Genomic DNA, 18439 nt, shown 5'->3' with positions numbered 1-18439 from the left:
CTGACAGCTGTCCCTACAAACTACCCGCATACATCTACGGTTGGCCGAGCGTCCCTATGTTCTCTGTCAGAGACACTCCTGGTGGACAGCTCTCTCTCCAGACCACCACCATACACAGACACGTTCGGCTAAACGTCCCAATGTTCTTTAGAAGAGACTCTTCTGGCAGCGGCTTATGATCCCACCAAATAACAGGATTTGCCATTGGAAATTACGGGATCCTCCTCTCCCCGAACATCATTTGGTGGAGGAGAGTCGTAAGTCCCCATACACAGGCTTTGGGGAAATGTCGCCAATATCTGTGTTTATCAGGGCATTAAAAGGAAGCCATCATCAGATTATGACCTATTGTTTTATACACACTTTTTGCATATCACAAACCATATTAAAAATAAATAATAAAAAAAAAAATCTAATTTTCACACTGTTCACTTGAGCTTTTTCCAACTTTAACCTCCCGTTTCAGGAAATAACATGTGCATAGCCAAAATAAAGAGAACCTGACCCTATTTATTGCATTGAAGTGATTAATGTTCCTGTGAAAGGGTCATTGTGAAGGGAGGCAGAGCAGGATCAACTGTAATATTGCCCATTATAATTGGTGGATCCTGTCCTATCAGGTGTGCATAGAAGTGTGGCCTGCCATTGTAATCCTGCCTCTGCTGATAAGGAGCCTGCTGAAAAATCTTTCTGAAAAGACAGGAAGTAAAAGGTTGGAGTAGCCTCAGTGGCCACTGTAAAAACCGCAAAAGTTATTTTTTTAAATAAAGCTCGTAATATGAAAAAAAAAAATATCGCCAATAATGTTTAAAGAATACAAGTAACACAAACATCTAAAAAAAATAGGTCATTTTCTGAGGGCTTCCCTTCAAGGCTCTGTTCACACCACCATCAGTGGATCTGCTTGGAGGCTACCCTCAGCAGTAGCACTTGACTGGCTTTTTCTATGATAGCAGGATAAGAACCTAAATACCTGATCTTTCTTTCTTCTGACAGTGTGGATGTCAGGAGATACTGTACATATTAGATAGTCTTCTGGTTCTAATCATATGATCGGTGGATTGGCAGACATTGCAGTGTTTTTTTTTTAGATGCCAGAGGAACAAAGTATCAGACATAGGAGAATACAACATGTCTTTTTTAACTTGCCTTTGGGGAACTATCATGTTGGCCTCATTACACAACAGTCAACATGTTCTGCTGAAGTCAACAAGTTTGGTCAGGCTTATCAAAATACGGAATATGAAGCCAGAATACAGAGCAGATCACTACTGGTGGTTGGGAGGTTCGATGCCCAGCTGTCGAGTCAGGCAGACATGGGTCAGAAAGGGTTACAGATTTCATATGGCTTACAGTATCCGGTATATAGATGAGCTTTGACTTTTTCCCCCTGCACTGGTCTGAATAGCCCCATGCTGTATATACAAGTGTCCCCGCTGGCACGTGAAGTCATCCCTGCAGGGACATCGGGGACCGTTGATGTGGACGTGTTGGAAAGGGGAAGGGTGGAAGAGGAGAGTATTGGTTATTCTATTATTTTGCACGCAGCTCCTGTTCTGCTTTAATCCCAGACAGCCCCTTTAAGAATTAAAGGGGTTATTCACTACTTAATCCATTAAGGACTAACACTGATATAAAAGCAGTGCATACTCACCTCCTGCAGTGGAGTCATTGAGGGCGACATGACTTTGTGGAGTCACATGCTGGGTGCAGCCAATAGTGGCGGCTCGTCAGCTGCAGCTCCCCCATATTCCATGAGGGCGGACATTCCCGCTAATGAAATCGTAACGGTTACAGCTGATGTACGGCCGCTTTTTGGCTGCAGCAGGCAGGTGACAATACAATGTCACATCACCCCCCGGGAACAGTGGTGCCGACATTGCCGGAAGTGTGCCGCTGTGCGAGGAGAGTATAGATTATTTTGTATTTTAATTCCTGTCCTGATTTGTTTAAATTTGGGTTACCCAGCAGTGGAAACCCCTAAAAGGTTCATTTACATTGCAAGATAATTGTGAACAAACACGCTATGGAAAGCTTGTTCACGAAAATCTCAGTGTGAACAGGCTGCCAATCACCTGACAAATGAACACAACGCTTGTTCTTCGGGTGAAACGATCTTTTGATTTGCAGAAGGATCATTGTTCTCGGCAGCACATCACTGTGAATAAACAGGATCTGTGCTGCCGAGAACAATAGCAGCCTAGGCCCACTGAACAATCCATCACTAATTGTTCCGTCTCCATCTGGTCTGCTGGATACACAGGCTATTAAACAACCTCCCATTACTAAACATTTACTGACCAACAATCGTTTGATGTGGAAAGTCAGATGTAAGCCCCCCCTAAAGTATCACACTGGCAAACTGTATGCTTCCCTTCATACCTTTCGTGGGCACACCAATCCAGTTGAGGTATCGGGTCAACTTCTTGGACATGTACGTCTTCCCTCTGGCCGGCAAACCAATCATAACAATCAAGGTGGGAGAGTTTGTCATATATGAAGCCCAGGCTGTGGAATGAATGGAGAGCTCAGCATCCGATAGCAATGTAGTAAATAATCAGACTGCAGGGTGGGCCATGTATATGGATCCACCTAAATAAAATGGGAATGGTTGGTGATATCAACTTCCTGTTTGTGGCACATTAGTATATGGGAGGGTTGAAACTTTTCAAGATGGGTGGTGACCATGACGGCCATTTTGAAGTCGGCCATTTTGGATCCAACTCTATTTTGTTCAGTGGTAAGAGGGTCACGTGACACATGAGAGAGAGAGAGACTTTTTTCGCAGCTTCCAGAACGGCGTTTAGGGTTAAATTGCATGAAAACGAAAATCTTCCAGGCATGCGCAGTTTAAAATAGCGGTCCGCCACTGGAAAAAAACGTCCTAAAAACAGCAGATTTTGACTGACGTCAAATAACTCAAGTGCGAAACAGGCCTAACAGGGTTTCCCAACAGCGGCAGCGCAGCACTAGCGTCATCACTTACATTTCTTCTCTGTGCTTCTAGCTGGCACTTTGCCTCCAGCACCGTTGAACTGTCCGGGGTCCTGATTCTTCTCATCTGACATGACAGCGACTTGTACTGAGAAAATCACCGCCAACCCAGCCGGTCCACACACTGCAAAAGGAAAAAGTAGTATAAAAGCAAAGTTGTACATTCCTGATCTGGCTGGATCCCTCCAGAGCTGTCACATTCCTGCCCAGATAGTCAGCCCATCCTGTATACACAACACACCTGAGGTCCCCCTCCCCGGGGGGGCAGGACGGTATGTGATGGGGGAGAAGCACAGATATCATCAGGAGAGCTCCGCAGGTATAAGTGAGCCTAAGTGATTACACCGCTCCTCCATACTAGTGCCCTGCCCCCCACATACCATAGCGCTGCCCCCGACCATACTAGTGTACTGTCATACTGGAGCCTGTCTCCTCACATACCATGGCGCTGCCTTCCACATACTAGTGCCCTGCCATGCTAATGCCGTGCCCCCCCCCACATACTAGTGCCCTGCCATGCTAATGCCGTGCCCCCCCCCCACATACTAGTGCCCTGCTACGCTAGTGCGCTGCCTCCGACATACTATTGCCATGCTAGTGCACTGTCATACTACTGCCTGTCCCCCACATACCATAGCGCTGCCCCCCACATACTAGTGCACTGTCATACTGGTGCCTATCCCCCCACATACCACAGCGCTGCCTCCCACACACATACTAGTGTACTCTCATACCAGTGCCTGTCTCCCCACATACCATGGCGCTGCCTTCCACATACTAGTGCACTGTCAGACTAGTGCCTGTCCCCCACATACCATAGCGCTGCCCCCCACATACTAGTGCAGTCATACTGGTGCCTGTCCCCCCACATACTAGTGCAGTCATACTGGTGCCTGTCCCCCCACATACTAGTGCAGTCATACTGGTGCCTGTCCCCCCACATACCACAGCGCTGCCTCCCACATGCTAGTGCACTGTCATATTATTGCCTGTCCCCCCCGCATACCACAGAGCTGCCCCCACACATACAAGTGTACTGTCATACTAGTGCCTGTCTCCCCACATACCATGGCGCTGCCTTCCACATACTAGTGCCCTGCCATGCTAATGCCGTGCCCCCCCCCACATACTAGTGCCCTGCCATGCTAATGCCGTGCCCCCCCCACATACTAGTGCCCTGCTACGCTAGTGCGCTGCCTCCGACATACTATTGCCATGCTAGTGCACTGTCATACTACTGCCTGTCCCCCACATACCATAGCGCTGCCCCCCACATACTAGTGCACTGTCATACTGGTGCCTATCCCCCCACATACCACAGCGCTGCCTCCCACACACATACTAGTGTACTCTCATACCAGTGCCTGTCTCCCCACATACCATGGCGCTGCCTTCCACATACTAGTGCACTGTCAGACTAGTGCCTGTCCCCCACATACCATAGCGCTGCCCCCCACATACTAGTGCAGTCATACTGGTGTCTGTCCCCCCACATACTAGTGCAGTCATACTGGTGCCTGTCCCCCCACATACCACAGCGCTGCCTCCCACATGCTAGTGCACTGTCATATTATTGCCTGTCCCCCCCGCATACCACAGAGCTGCCCCCACACATACAAGTGTACTGTCATACTAGTGCCTGTCTCCCCACATACCATGGCGCTGCCTTCCACATACTAGTGCACTGTCAGACTAGTGCCTGTCCCCCACATACCATAGCGCTGCCCCCCACATACTAGTGCAGTCATACTGGTGCCTGTCCCCCCACATACTAGTGCAGTCATACTGGTGCCTGTCCCCCCACATACCACAGCGCTGCCTCCCACATGCTAGTGCACTGTCATATTATTGCCTGTCCCCCCCGCATACCACAGAGCTGCCCCCACACATACAAGTGTACTGTCATACTAGTGCCTGTCTCCCCACATACCATGGCGCTGCCTTCCACATACTAGTGCACTGCCATGCTAATGCCGTGCCCCCCACAAACTAATGTACTGTCATACTGGTGCCTGTCTCCCTACATACCATTACGCTGCCCCCACAAACTAGTGCACTGCCATGCTAATGCCGTGCCCCCCACATACTAGTGCCCTGCCATACTAGTGCTGTCATTCTAGTCCCCTGCCCCCCACATACTAATGCCCTGCTATGCTAGTGAGCTCCCCCCTCCATACTACTGCACTGCCCCCCATATATTAGTGCCCTGCCATGCTAGTGCGGTGCCCTCCTACATACTTAGTGATGACCCAGCACAGGACCACCAGGACTGCCCCCCACCCCATACTAGTGATGACCTAGCACAGGACCACCAGGACTGCCACCCCAAACTAGTGATGACCCAGCACAGGACCACCAGGACTGCCCCCCATACTAGTGATGACCCAGCACAGGATCACCAGGACTGCCCCCATCCCATACTAGTGATGACCCAGCACAGGACCACCAGGACTGCCCCCATCCCATACTAGTGATGACCCAGCACAGGACCACCAGGACTACCCCCCATACTAGTGATGACCCAGCACAAGACCACCAGGACTACCCCCCATACTAGTGATGACCCAGCACAGGACCACCAGGACTGCCCCCCATACTAGTGATGACCCAGCACAGGACCACCAGGACTGCCCCCCATACTAGTGATGACCCAGCACAGGATCACCAGGACTGCCCCCATCCCATACTAGTGATGACCCAGCACAGGACCACCAGGACTGCCCCCATCCCATACTAGTGATGACCCAGCACAGGACCACCAGGACTACCCCCCATACTAGTGATGACCCAGCACAAGACCACCAGGACTACCCCCCATACTAGTGATGACCCAGCACAGGACCACCAGGACTGCCCCCCATACTAGTGATGACCCAGCACAGGATCACCAGGACTGCCCCCATCCCATACTAGTGATAACCTAGCACAGGACCACCAGGACTGCCCACATCCCATACTAGTGATGACCCAGCACAGGACCACCAGGACTACCCCCCATACTAGTGATGACCAAGCACAGGACCACCAGGACTACCCCCCATACTAGTGATGACCCAGCACAGGACCACCAGGACTACCCCCCATACTAGTGATGACCCAGCACATGACCACCAGGACTGCCCCCATCCCATACTAGTGATGACCCAGCACAGGACCACCAGAACTACCCCCCATACTAGTGATGACCCAGCACAGGACCACCAGGACTGCCCCCCATACTAGTGATGACCCAGCACAGGACCACCAGGACTGCCCCCCATACTAGTGATGACCCAGCACAGGATCACCAGGACTGCCCCCATCCCATACTAGTGATGACCCAGCACAGGACCACCAGGACTGCCCCCATCCCATACTAGTGATGACCCAGCACAGGATCACCAGGACTGCCCCCCATACTAGTGATGACCCAGCACAGGATCACCAGGACTGCCCCCATCCCATACTAGTGATAACCTAGCACAGGACCACCAGGACTGCCCCCATCCCATACTAGTGATGACCCAGCACAGGACCACCAGGACTACCCCCCATACTAGTGATGACCCAGCACAGGACCACCAGGACTACCCCCCATACTAGTGATGACCAAGCACAGGACCACCAGGACTACCCCCCATACTAGTGATGACCCAGCACATGACCACCAGGACTGCCCCCATCCCATACTAGTGATGACCCAGCACAGGACCCCCAGGACTGCCCCCATACTAGTGATGACCCAGCACAGGACCCCCAGGACTGCCCCCCATACTAGTGATGACGCAGCACAGGACCCCCAGGACTGCCCCCCATACTAGTGATGACCCAGCACAGGACCCCCAGGACTGCCCCCCATACTAGTGATGACCCAGCACAGGACTGCCCCCCATACTAGTGATGACCCAGCACAGGACTGCCCCCCATACTAGTGCTGCCCATTACTGTGGGGACCTCCGGATTCCCCCATTACAATACACCAGGACATCATGAATGGGAAGACCCCGGAGGTGCAGCAGCCGGCCCCCACACGGAGCAGCCCCGTACAGCAGGCGCTGTCACACACCGGGGCTCTTACCGGCGCTGCCGTTGTCTCGGTCACACAGGTGGGGATCTGCTGAAGGACGCGGCACCGGCTCTGACGTGACGTCACGGAGGGCGGGTATCGACTAGGCAGCCACCCCCAGAGCCATGTACGGCCGGCTGCATTGTACGTCCATGGTCCGGGGCTGGCACCTGTGCGTGCACCGTGTATTAGCTTCCCTCGTGTGCAGCGGATATTCACCCCCCCAGGTTACCAGCTGCGGCTTTCCAGCTCATTTGTGAGAGGATGTTGCGTTTTACAAACAGTCGCGGTTTACGTAAGTTATATTTTCTTCCCAATCTGGTTGATAGAGGGAAAAATAGCCATTTGCCCACGGTAAACATGGCGGCCTAAGAATAATCGTACGCCCCGCCCCGAGGCTGCCCCTGATAAGGCTTGCATTTATAAACTATGCCTTGCCCCCGCTATTTGATTGGTTCGTTTAGGTGGTGTTGCCTGAGGGGCGTGTTCAGGACAGCCAATTGGCTAAGGAGAAAGGTGTTCTTAATACAATTAGACTGCGGCACCATGGCAACCGTCTGCTGTATCGCCGGGTCCTAACGTGATGTGTACTGACACGTAAACCTTAGGGTATGTTCCCACGGACAGGAATGGCTCAGTACAGGTGAAATCTGCACCAAAGCTGCATCTGAGGTCACCTGCGTTTTTTACCTGCGTTTTTTACCTGCATGCGTTTTTTTGTCACTTGAAATAAAGCTAATTGAAAAGTTGGCTCCTGGGAAGGAAAAAAAAGTGATTTCCTGTTTGCAGATATATTGGGGTATGTTCCCACGGTCAGTAAACGCTGCGTACATAAGCAATGTCCAACATGCAGCATCTAGATATTACAGCATAGTGGATGGGATTTCATGAAATCCCATGCCCAGTATGAGTCCTGAGATGCCCGCGGCTCACCCGCAGAGACGCACAAGTGGTGCATCTTTCCAGACCGCAGCATGTCTATTTATGGAGCTGAGACTCTTAGGCCGGGGTCACACTGGCGAGGAATACGGACGAGTGAGAGGCGCTAAAAGCACGCATTACACACGGACAAATGATTCTCTATGGGGCAGCTCCCATCAGCCGTATATTTCTCATCCGTATTCTACGGTCCGTGCCAATCGCAGCATGCTGCGATTGTCAGCGTACTACGGCCGTAATACGCCAATGCAAGTCTATGGGTGCGCAAAAAATACGCATTACACACGGACCAGATGTGTGACTTGCGAGAAATACGCACCCAGTGTCTTTTAGCAAAGCCGGCAAATTCAGTGCGCTATACAGTAAACTCATACTGACAGGTTTATAACACAAACGAAAGAATAGATATATACACATAGAATACATATCTATCTATCTATCTATCTATATAGATATATATATATGCATTCTATGTGTCTATATCTATTCTTTGTTTTCTGTTAGAAACCCTGTCATAGGGCTCCATTATATGTCCATTTTGCAAGGCGGCGAGAAAATCTCGCCATACGGATTACATATGGATGCTGACATGCGCAAAATACGCGACCACATCTTGCGTACGGATGACATACGGAGCACTGTTTAGGGGTCATTCATCCGTATTACGCATGTAAACTGCGGACCGTATTTTGCGTCGGTTAGTGTGACCCCAGCCTTAGGGTGTGTGCACACGCTGCGGATTCGCAGCAGTTTTTGCTGCGGTGTACAGTACCATTATTCCCTATGGGAATAAAAAAACGCAATGCAGACGGTGCAGATTTTTCCGCGCGGTTTTTCTGCAGTTTTGAAACTGCAGAATTGACATGTCAATTCTTTCTGCGGATTCCGCTGTGGTTTGCCATCGCCTCCATTGTGGAGATGAAAAACCGCAGAGCAATCCGCAGGTAAAACCGCAGGTCTTTTGAGCTGCAGATTTACCTGCGGATTCTACTAAATCCGCACGGCCAAATCCGCAGAGCATTCCGCAGCGTGTGCACGTAGCCTTAGTCTCCGCTGCGTACATTTCCCATACACTTTCATTAGATGCGGTAAAACCACATTATCCTCCTAGTCACATGCATATTAAGTGCGGGAACGCAGCTTACTACGTATGTGTACTAATTTAAATAATGGTGAATCTTTTGACACAACCGGTCTTACATGACACAGGAAGTGGAGGAAAGCACAGAGAGAGGTCCCCTCCTTTTTAATAAATAAATAATCATTTAAAAAAATTAGTGTGGGGTCCCTCTATATTTGTTAACCAGCCAGAGTAAAGAAGACTACTGGCACTGGTATTTCAGGCTGGTAAGGAACCAATATCCATGAATCTTATAAATTCAGACTCAGAGGTCTGTCTGTGATTCCAAGGATGTCTTCTAAGGATAATATCTGAAATATGCCTGAAATGAGCCTGAAGTGACCAGAAGGTACGACTAAACGCTGTGTTTAAATGTACTAAATTTCTTTTGCCTTCTAAATTACTCTCACCATGATGACATACTGTTAAGGGCTGGCGGAACACACCAAATAATAAGATGGTGTTTAGGTGCGTTTGCAGCCCGAGGTCCACCGTGCAGAGGTGTTAACTGCTGCTCGGTAATGGCGGACGCGATATGGCGGTGCAATAACGGCACACACGGGGTTAACCTCACCCAAGGTGTACCGAGGCGAACTCTTATGACTTAGAGCCGCACTACCGCAAATAATAGATGCCGTAGCCTGTTTTCGCTCACAGAGCTCGGCAGAGTAAGCGCTAGCGTAACGTCACAGAACTCAGCCCTTAGACAGCAGGACTGAAGTCCCTCTAGACCGCTAGCGCCCGGCACCGCGACTGCGATACCAACAGGGATCAAATAAATGGCGTGTGCAAGTGTGCAGACGGCCGGTATGCACTGTGGCCTACAGGCTAGCCACTAGCAGGCGCTGACTCAGTCTCTAAACCCTAACAACAGACGTATCAAAGGGTAGGGGTTTCATAATGAGTCAGACACCAGATACATGCATCCATCATCATACACACCAAACTATTTGAGTCTATCTTAGCGCATGGCCGAGCGGCCATGCGAACCTTTTATAGCCGCAGGCGTCCGTGATCCTCCTTGCTTCTCGGATGGGCCAATCCGAACACGAGCAGGACCTGAGCACATGACCTTTGTTCTCCAATGGGAGATCACTCCACAGGCATGCTCAGTGGCCCGACATGAGGACTTAGTCCCTGGAGGATCTTGCTGCTGAGCAGCATGCATTGCCAAAGCTGAACCAGGGGTGGCAGCAGCAAGCAAACCCATGGAGCTGGTCTGGACAGAGCGCCGGGACCGACGAGTTTGCTGAGCAAGCTCCTCTGCGGCTGGGGAGGAATGGGAGACCGTCGGAGGCAAGGCTCGGGATTCCCGCTGTGCAGCGCCAGAAATCCGACGCCTAACATTACCCCCCCCCCTAGGGCCGCCTCGCTCCGCTCAAACTCTGCAATGAGAAGAGGAGCGTGGATATTCTCCACCAGGTCCGGGCCTCTGGACCATGACCCTTCCAATCCACCAAGTAAAACTTTTTGCCCCGCATCACCTTGCATCCCACGATGGCATTGACCTCAAACTCGTCAGACGACAGATCTGATGTTCTGGCAGCTGGCTCAGAAAACCGGGACATGTGAACTGGCTTGAGGAGAGACACATGAAACGTGTCCGAGATAGCCAAGTGTGGTGGAAGGGCTAGACGGTAGACCACAGGATTAATCTGCTCAAGGACCGATGTAGCGTGGTGCGAACTTAGCGGATTCCACCCGCAGCCTGATGTTACGGGCAGAGAGCCACACTAAGTCGCCAGGGGCAAAGGTCAGAGCAGGGCGCCGGCGGGTATCAGCGGAAGACCTCATTCTCTCCTTGGAGGCCCGGATAGCATCCTGCGTGCGGTCCCAATTGTCACGTGCTTCCACCGCCCAGTCCGCCATCCTAGAGTCGGTGGACGACACGGGCACGGGGACGCGCGGATGCTGACCGTAATTTAAGAGAAATGGGGTCTGACCGGTGGAATCGGCTACCGCGTTGTTCAAGGTGAACTCCGCCCACGGCAGTAAGGATGCCCAATCATCCTGCCTAGCCGAGACAAAATGTCGCAGATATGTCACCAAGGTCTGGTTGGCTCTCTCCACCAACCCATTCGTCTCGGGATGATAGGCCGAAGAGAGATTTAGCTCAATGCTGAGCAGAGAACAGAGCTCTCTCCAGAACCGAGAAGCAAACTGGGGACCCCGGTCGCTGACAATCTTATCCGGCATGCCGTGTAGTTGGAAAACATGTTTAATGAACAATGCCGCTAGGCCTCGTGCCGACGGTAACCGAGAGAGTGGTACTAAGTGCACCATCTTGGAGAAATGATCGGTGATCACCCAGATGACGGTGCTGCCACTGGACTTGGGCAGACCCACCACAAAGTCCATACCAACCATCTCCCAGGGCCTGTCCGCAACCGGCAGAGGATAGAGTAACCCAGCGGGCCGCTGCCGAGAGGGCCGATTCTGGGCGCAAGAGACGCACGCCTGAATATAGTTCTTGACGTCACGGGCCATATGCGGCCACCAGTACGTCCTCGCCAGTAGTTCAGTGGTCCGTTTGATCCTGAAATGACCTCCCACTCTGGACGAATGAGCCCACGAGAGGACCTCCGGTCGCAGATGGACAGCGACAAAAGTCTTGCCCAGAGGTACAGACTCAAGAGCAACCGGAGCCACGGTCCTCGGGCTCTCCGATGGGACTATCAGTCGAGGCTCCTCCTCCTCCTCTGATGACACCACAGAGTGAGAAAGAGCATCGGCTCAGACGTTCTTCTCCCCGGAGAGAAAATGTAGTGTGAAATGGAACCGGGAGAAGAACAAGGACCATCTGGCCTGACGAGAATTCAGCCGCTGAGCCGTCTGCAAATAGACCAAATTTTTGTGATCGGTGAACACCTGGAAAGGATGGTGAGCCCCCTCCAGGAGATGTCTCCATTCTGAGAAGGCCAGCTTCATTGCTAGCAACTCCCTGTCCCCGATGGAATAATTCCTCTCCGCCGGTGTGAAGGTCTTGGAGAAGAAGAAGCATGGGTGCTTTCGACCTTGCGAGTCCTTCTGGAAAAGGACTGCCCCAGCACCGACGGAGGAGACATCCACTTCTAGAATGAATGGCTTATCTACATCAGGGCGATGTAGAATGGGAGCGCTAGCAAAATGGGACTTAATGGAGGCGAAAGCCTTGGAGACAGTCTCCGACCACAGTTTGGGGTTCGCACCCTTCTTGGTGAGGGCTACCACGGGTGCAACCAAAGTTGAGAAATGGGGAATGAATTGGCGATAGTAATTTATGAACCCCATAAAGCGCTGCACCGCTTTGAGAGAATGGGGTTCCTGCCAATCCATCACCGCCTGTAGCTTGGCAGGATCCATGGCCAAACCCTGGGCTGAGATGATGTAACCCAGGAAAGGCATGGACTCCTGCTCAAACACACATTTCTCCAATTTGGCATAGAGGGAGTTGGCCCGCAGGAGATCGAAAACTTTGCGAACATCTCTCCGGTGGGAGTCAATATCTGGAGAAAAAATAAGAATATCATCCAGATAGACTACTACCGAGGTGGCAAGCATATCCCGGAAGATATCGTTCACAAAATCTTGGAAGACGGCTGGGGCGTTACATAGCCCAAAGGGCATCACCAGATATTCATAGTGCCCATCTCTGGTGTTAAATGCCGTCTTCCATTCGTCCCCATCACGGATGCGAATCAGGTTATAGGCTCCCCGCAGATCAAGCTTAGTAAACACTCTCGCTCCCCGTAGCCTATCAAATAGTTCCGATATCAGGGGCAGAGGATACTTGTTCTTAACGGTTATGGCGTTAAGTCCCCTGTAATCGATGCACGGACGTAATTCCCCATTCTTCTTTTGGACAAAGAAGAATCCCGCTCCCGCCGGGGACACCGACTTCCTAATGAATCCCCTTGCCAGATTCTCCCTGATATACTGTGACATGGCCTCTGTCTCTGGGAGAGATAGGGGGTATACTCGACCCCGGGGAGGCTCAGCGCCGGGCAAGAGGTCAATAGGACAGTCGTAAGGGCGGTGCGGCGGAAGGATCTCCGCCGCCTTCTTGGAGAAAACGTCTGCATACTGCCGATATGGCTTGGGAAGCGAGGAGAGATCTGCAGGAACCTCAGAAGTAGCGACCTGAAGGCAGTCCCTCAGACACCTACCCTCGCAGGACTTACTCCAAGCGAGCATTTTCCCCGAGGACCAGTCTATGTGGGGAGAGTGGGCCCGTAACCAGGGAACCCCTAGGAGGACCTGGTCGATACCTTCTGGCATCACAAGGAGAGACAGCATCTCCTGATGAGACGGAGACAGTGAGAGTCTCAGTGGAGCCGTTTGGTGGGTGATTAGGGACGGGAGTGTCGCCCCATTCACCACCCTAATGGTGACTGGCTGAGGTAGCAAGACCAGAGGGACTGCGTGTTGTTGAGCGAAGGCAGATGACATAAAGTTGCCCTCCGCCCCAGAGTCCACGCAAACCTCCACCATCAGAGTGGAAGACTCAAACTCTAACGCCCCTTTAAACAGGAGCTTGGAGGAGAAATTAGCTGTGTCTAGTAGACCCCCTCCGATAACCACTAGATGGGGGCGTTTCCCGGCCGCTGTGGGCACTGGTTAGCGTGGTGCCCAGTCTGCCGACAACGGAAGCAGACTGGGGGTACCCGCACGGACCGGGCCCTGGGCCCTGTGTGGGACACCTCCATGGCCTCTGGAGGCTCAGGCGGTGGGCCGAGGGGTTCCAGCGGTCTGGCAAAATTTGGAGCCAACTTATAGCGTTGGCGGGACCTGGAGCGCTCCAACCCTCGCTCAGTGAAGCGAGCGTCAATCCGGGTGGAGACTGTAATGAGCTCCTCTAGGGTGGTGGGAACCTCCCTGGTGGCCAGGGCGTCCTTGACATGATCAGCCAGGCCTCTCCAGAATATGGGTATGAGCACCTTATCTGGCCACTCCAGCTCAGAGGCCAGAGTTCTGAAGAGGATGGCATACTGGCTGACCAAAGACGAACCCTGGGCTAGCGCCAGCAACTGGAGTGTCGTATCATGTGTGACCTGAGGTCCCAGGAACACCTGTTTCAGAGCGACCAAGAAGTGGGTGGCACTCTGTACCAGGGGATCCCCACGCTCCCACAGTGGAGTGGCCCATTCCAAGGCCCTGCCCGACAGGAGGGAGATGATAAATCCCACCTTGGCCCGCTCAGAGGGAAATCGTGTAGCCAGCAGCTCTAGGTGAATGGAGCACTGACTCACGAAACCCCTACACGAAGCACTATCCCCTGAGAACTTCTCGGGCAGCGGGAGGCGGGACAAGGTCGGGGCAGGACTGGCCGTGGAGACACGAGCGACAGCCTCTGTAGCTGCCTGAACGGCGACCGAGGTAACATCCGCAGCTGAGGTGGAACGCTCTAGCGCTGCCAACCTACCCTCCAGCTGCTGAATGTACCTATGCAGTCGTTGTTCATCCGCCATTATCGGCCAGACCCTGGCGCTAAGATAATGTTAAGGGCTGGCGGAACACACCAAATAATAAGATGGTGTTTAGGTGCGTTCGCAGCCCGAGGTCCACCGTGCAGAGGTGTTAACTGCTGCTCGGTAATGGCGGACGCGATATGGCGGTGCAATAACGGCACACACGGGGTTAACCTCACCCAAGGTGTACCGAGGCGAACTCTTATGACTTAGAGCCGCACTACTGCAAATAATAGATGCCGTAGCCTGTTTTCGCTCACAGAGCTCGGCAGAGTAAGCGCTAGCCTAACGTCACAGAACTCAGCCCTTAGACAGCAGGACTGAAGTCCCTCTAGACTGCTAGCGCCCGGCACCGCGACTGCGATACCAACAGGGATCAAATAAATGGCGTGTGCAAGTGTGCAGATGGCCGGTATGCACTGTGGCCTACAGGCTAGCCACTAGCAGTCGCTGACTCAGTCTCTAAACCCTAACAACAGAGGTATCAAAGGGGTATCAAAGGGTAGGGGTTTCATAATGAGTCAGACACCAGATACATGCATCCATCATCATACACACCAAACTATTTGAGTCTATCTTAGCGCATGGCCGAGCGGCCATGCGAACCTTTTATAGCCACAGGCGTCCGTGATCCTCCTTGCTTCTCGGATGGGCCAATCCGAACACGAGCAGGACCTGAGCACATGACCTTTGTTCTCCAATGGGAGATCACTCCACAGGCATGCTCAGTGGCCCGACATGAGGACTTAGTCCCTGGAGGATCTTGCTGCTGAGCAGCATGCATTGCCAAAGCTGAACCAGGGGTGGCAGCAGCAAGCAAACCCACGGAGCTGGTCTGGACAGAGCGCCGGGACCGATGAGTTTGCTGAGCAAGCTCCTCTGCGGCTGAGGAGGAATGGGAGACCGTCGGAGGCAAGGCTCGGGATTCCCGCTGTGCAGCGCCGGAAATCCGACGCCTAACGCATACGCTCTAACAGTTTTGGCTCCTTTAACCCTCACTTTCCTTCGCTATCCACAAACCCCAGCACCCGCTAACCAAATAGTAATCTCTCATTCCCTCTTGCCTCCCCACCTGACCTCCTCTGCTGAACTGCTCCTCAACCTCAGAGCTCTCCTAATAAAATAGAAAACAAGCCGCATGCTCTCCCTCTCTCTGCTTCTCCTCACTGCTGGCGACATATCTCCCTCGCACATCTAGACACTCGCACACTCTCTGACTCTGTTCTACCACTGTCCTCACTGTCCTCTATATCCTCACTCCACGACACTGCCACTGCCACTAGTTTCTACAATGCCACTCTTGCATCAGCCATCGACTCAGTCACCCCTGTCATGCATAACAGAGTGCAACAAATCAATAGACAACCCTGACACAATAACACCACTAAAAAGCTTTGGCAAGCATCCAGAATTGCAGAACGGCGCTGGAAGAAAACGCATTCGCAAGACGACTTCACTGCACTCAAACAAGCAACACTTGCATTCAAATCAGCTCTCACATATGCTAAACAGGCCTTCTTTACATCCCTTGTATCTTCCTTATCCCACAACCCCAAACAGTTGTTCAATACTTTTAACTCCCTCCTCCGCCTACCACTGCCCCCTCCGACCTCCCTAATCTCTGCCGAGGACTTTGGTCTATCTTGTTTTTGAAGTGTGCGACAAACACCACAACCCCTTTGTATACCAGACTAATGCCCAAACCCCATAACCTCCTTATCTAGCATCACTGAAGGGGAGCTTGCTCATCTTCTCTCTAAATCACACCTCACCACTTGTGCACTTGACCCTATCCCATCCCACCTCCTCCCCAACATCACCACCACTCTTATCCCATCCCTAACCCACCTTTTTAACCTATCACTAACTTCGGGTACCTTCCCTTCTGCTTTCAAACATGCCACAATCACGCCTATCCTTAAAAAGACAACCCTCTATCCAACAGCCACGCCCAGCTATTGCCCAATATCGCTGCTCCCATTCGCTTCTAAACTCCTGGAGCAGCATGTCCACGCTGAACTTTCCTCCCACCTCTCATCTCACTTGCTCTTTGACAATCTACAATCTGGCTTCCGCCCCCATCATTCCACTGAGACTGCCCTGAACAAAATTACCAATGACCTACATACAGCCAAAGCTAACGGACAATACTCTATACTCCTCCTTCTAGACCTGTCCTCTGCTTTCGACACAGTTGACCACTGCCTCCTACTACAGATCCTCTCCTCCTTTGGCATCAAAGACCTCGCCCTATCCTAGATCTCCTCATACCTTTCCAACCGCACATTCAGCGTCTCCCACTCCCACACAACCTCCTCATCCCACCCTCACTCTGTTGGAGTCCCCCAAGGCTCTGTTCTAGGACCCCTACTCTTCTCAATCTACACACTTGGCCTGGGGCAACTCATAAAATCCCACGGATTCCAGTACCACCTTTATGCCGATGATACTCAGATCTACCTCTCTGGCCCAGACATCTCCTCTCTGCTCTCCAGAATCCCAGAGTGTCTATCAGCCATATCCTCCTTCTTCTCCTCTCGCTTTCTCAAACTCAATGTGGACAAATCTGAAATGATCATCTTTCCCCCATCTCACAGATCTTCCTTACCCGACTTTCTATAACAATTGACAACATCACGCTTTTCCCCGTACCAGAGGTCCGCTGCCTCGGAGTAACCCTTGACTCTGCCCTGTCCTTCAAACCGCACATCCAAGCTCTCTCCACCTAATGTCGCCTCCAGCTCAAAAATATTTGCTGAATCCGTCCCTTCCTCAACCCTCAATCTACTAAAATGCTTGTGCATGCCCTCATCATCTCCAGCCTCGACTATTGCAACATCCTTTTCTGTGGCCTCCCTGCTAACACCCTTGCACCTCTCCAGTCCATCCTTAACTCTGCCACCCGACTAATTCATCTCTCTACTCGCTACTCCTCCGCTTCTCCCCTCTGCAAATTTCTTCACTGGCTCCCACTCCCTCAGCGTATCCAATTCAAATAACTAATACTGACCTACAAGGCCATCTACAACCTGTCTCCTCCATACATCTCTGAACTAATCTCCCGATACCTTCCCTCATGTAATCTCCGGTCCTCCAAAGACCTCCTTCTCTCCACACTTATTCACTCCTCACCCAACCGCCTCCAAGACTTCTCCCAAATAGCCCCTATCCTCTGGAATTCCCTGCCCCAACACGTCCGGCTATCAACCACACTCGGATCCTTCAGACGGAACCTGAAAACCCATTTCTTCAGGAAAGCCTACAGCCTGCATTGATCTCGCTGCCTCACCACTACTGGAGCTACCGCCTCACCATCAGTGGAGCTGCTGCAACCCCCCAACCTACTGTCTCCTTCCCCACCATCCTGTAGCATGTAAACCCGAAAGGGCAGGGTCCTCTCTCCCCCCTAAATCAGTCTGTGATTGTTAGTTTGTTTACTGTAAGTGATATCTGTAATTTGTATGTAACCCCTTCTCATGTACAGCACCATGGAACCAATGGTGCTTTATAAATAAATAATAATAATAACCTTACCAGCCTGACAATACCAGGCCGCAGCAGTCTGCTTACCTCGGATAGTTAGCAAAAATAGCGGGATCCCCTCCAAAAAATAATAGCGTGGGGTCCCCTTATATTTCTTAACCAGCCAAGGAAAAAGCAGACAGCTGCAGCCTGGTATTCACAGGCTGACGAGGCCCATGGATTTTGGCCCTCACCAGCCTCAAAATAGCAGCCCGCAGCCGCCCCACAATTGGCACATCCAAAGATGTGCCAATTGTGGCCCTTTACCCGGCTCTTCTCACTTGCCCTGTAGCAGTGGCAAGTAGGGTAATATTTGTGGGGGTTGATGTCACCTTTGTATTGTCCGGTGACATTAAGTCCACGGCTTAGTAA

At 51.9% G+C, this 18439-nt stretch overlaps 2 protein-coding genes across 4 annotated transcripts in view; one reads left to right on the top strand and one right to left on the bottom strand.

The window, feature by feature from the left end:
- PFKFB2 (6-phosphofructo-2-kinase/fructose-2,6-biphosphatase 2) overlaps nt 1-7212 on the bottom strand; it is a 59628-nt gene extending 52416 nt beyond the window's left edge. The window contains exons 1-3 of one of the 3 annotated variants that reach the window (XM_073587269.1): nt 7052-7212; nt 2987-3118; nt 2383-2508 (exon numbers count right to left, since the gene is read on the bottom strand). In XM_073587269.1, the coding sequence (XP_073443370.1) occupies nt 2383-2508; nt 2987-3068 (208 nt within the window). In that variant the 5' untranslated portion in view covers nt 3069-3118; nt 7052-7212. Of the gene's footprint in view, nt 1-2382; nt 2509-2986; nt 3119-7039 lie in introns of all 3 variants that reach the window. The other 2 variants (XM_073587271.1, XM_073587270.1) reach the window with 2 other exon arrangements.
- A 4-nt stretch (nt 7213-7216) lies between these two features.
- Nucleotides 7217-18439, top strand: part of YOD1 (YOD1 deubiquitinase) — a 57516-nt gene continuing 46293 nt past the window's right edge. Inside the window, exon 1 of the mRNA XM_073587274.1 lies at nt 7217-7334. Coding sequence (XP_073443375.1) covers nt 7304-7334 — 31 coding nt within the window. The 5' untranslated portion in view covers nt 7217-7303. The remainder of the gene's footprint in view (nt 7335-18439) is intronic.

Source organism: Dendrobates tinctorius, unplaced genomic scaffold, assembly GCF_039654945.1.
Source record: "Dendrobates tinctorius isolate UK_male_01 unplaced genomic scaffold, ASM3965494v1 ptg000098l, whole genome shotgun sequence".
NCBI classification, from domain to species: domain Eukaryota; kingdom Metazoa; phylum Chordata; class Amphibia; order Anura; family Dendrobatidae; genus Dendrobates; species Dendrobates tinctorius.
Note: the sequence above shows the minus strand (reverse complement) of the source record. Positions and strands in the feature narration are given on the sequence as shown.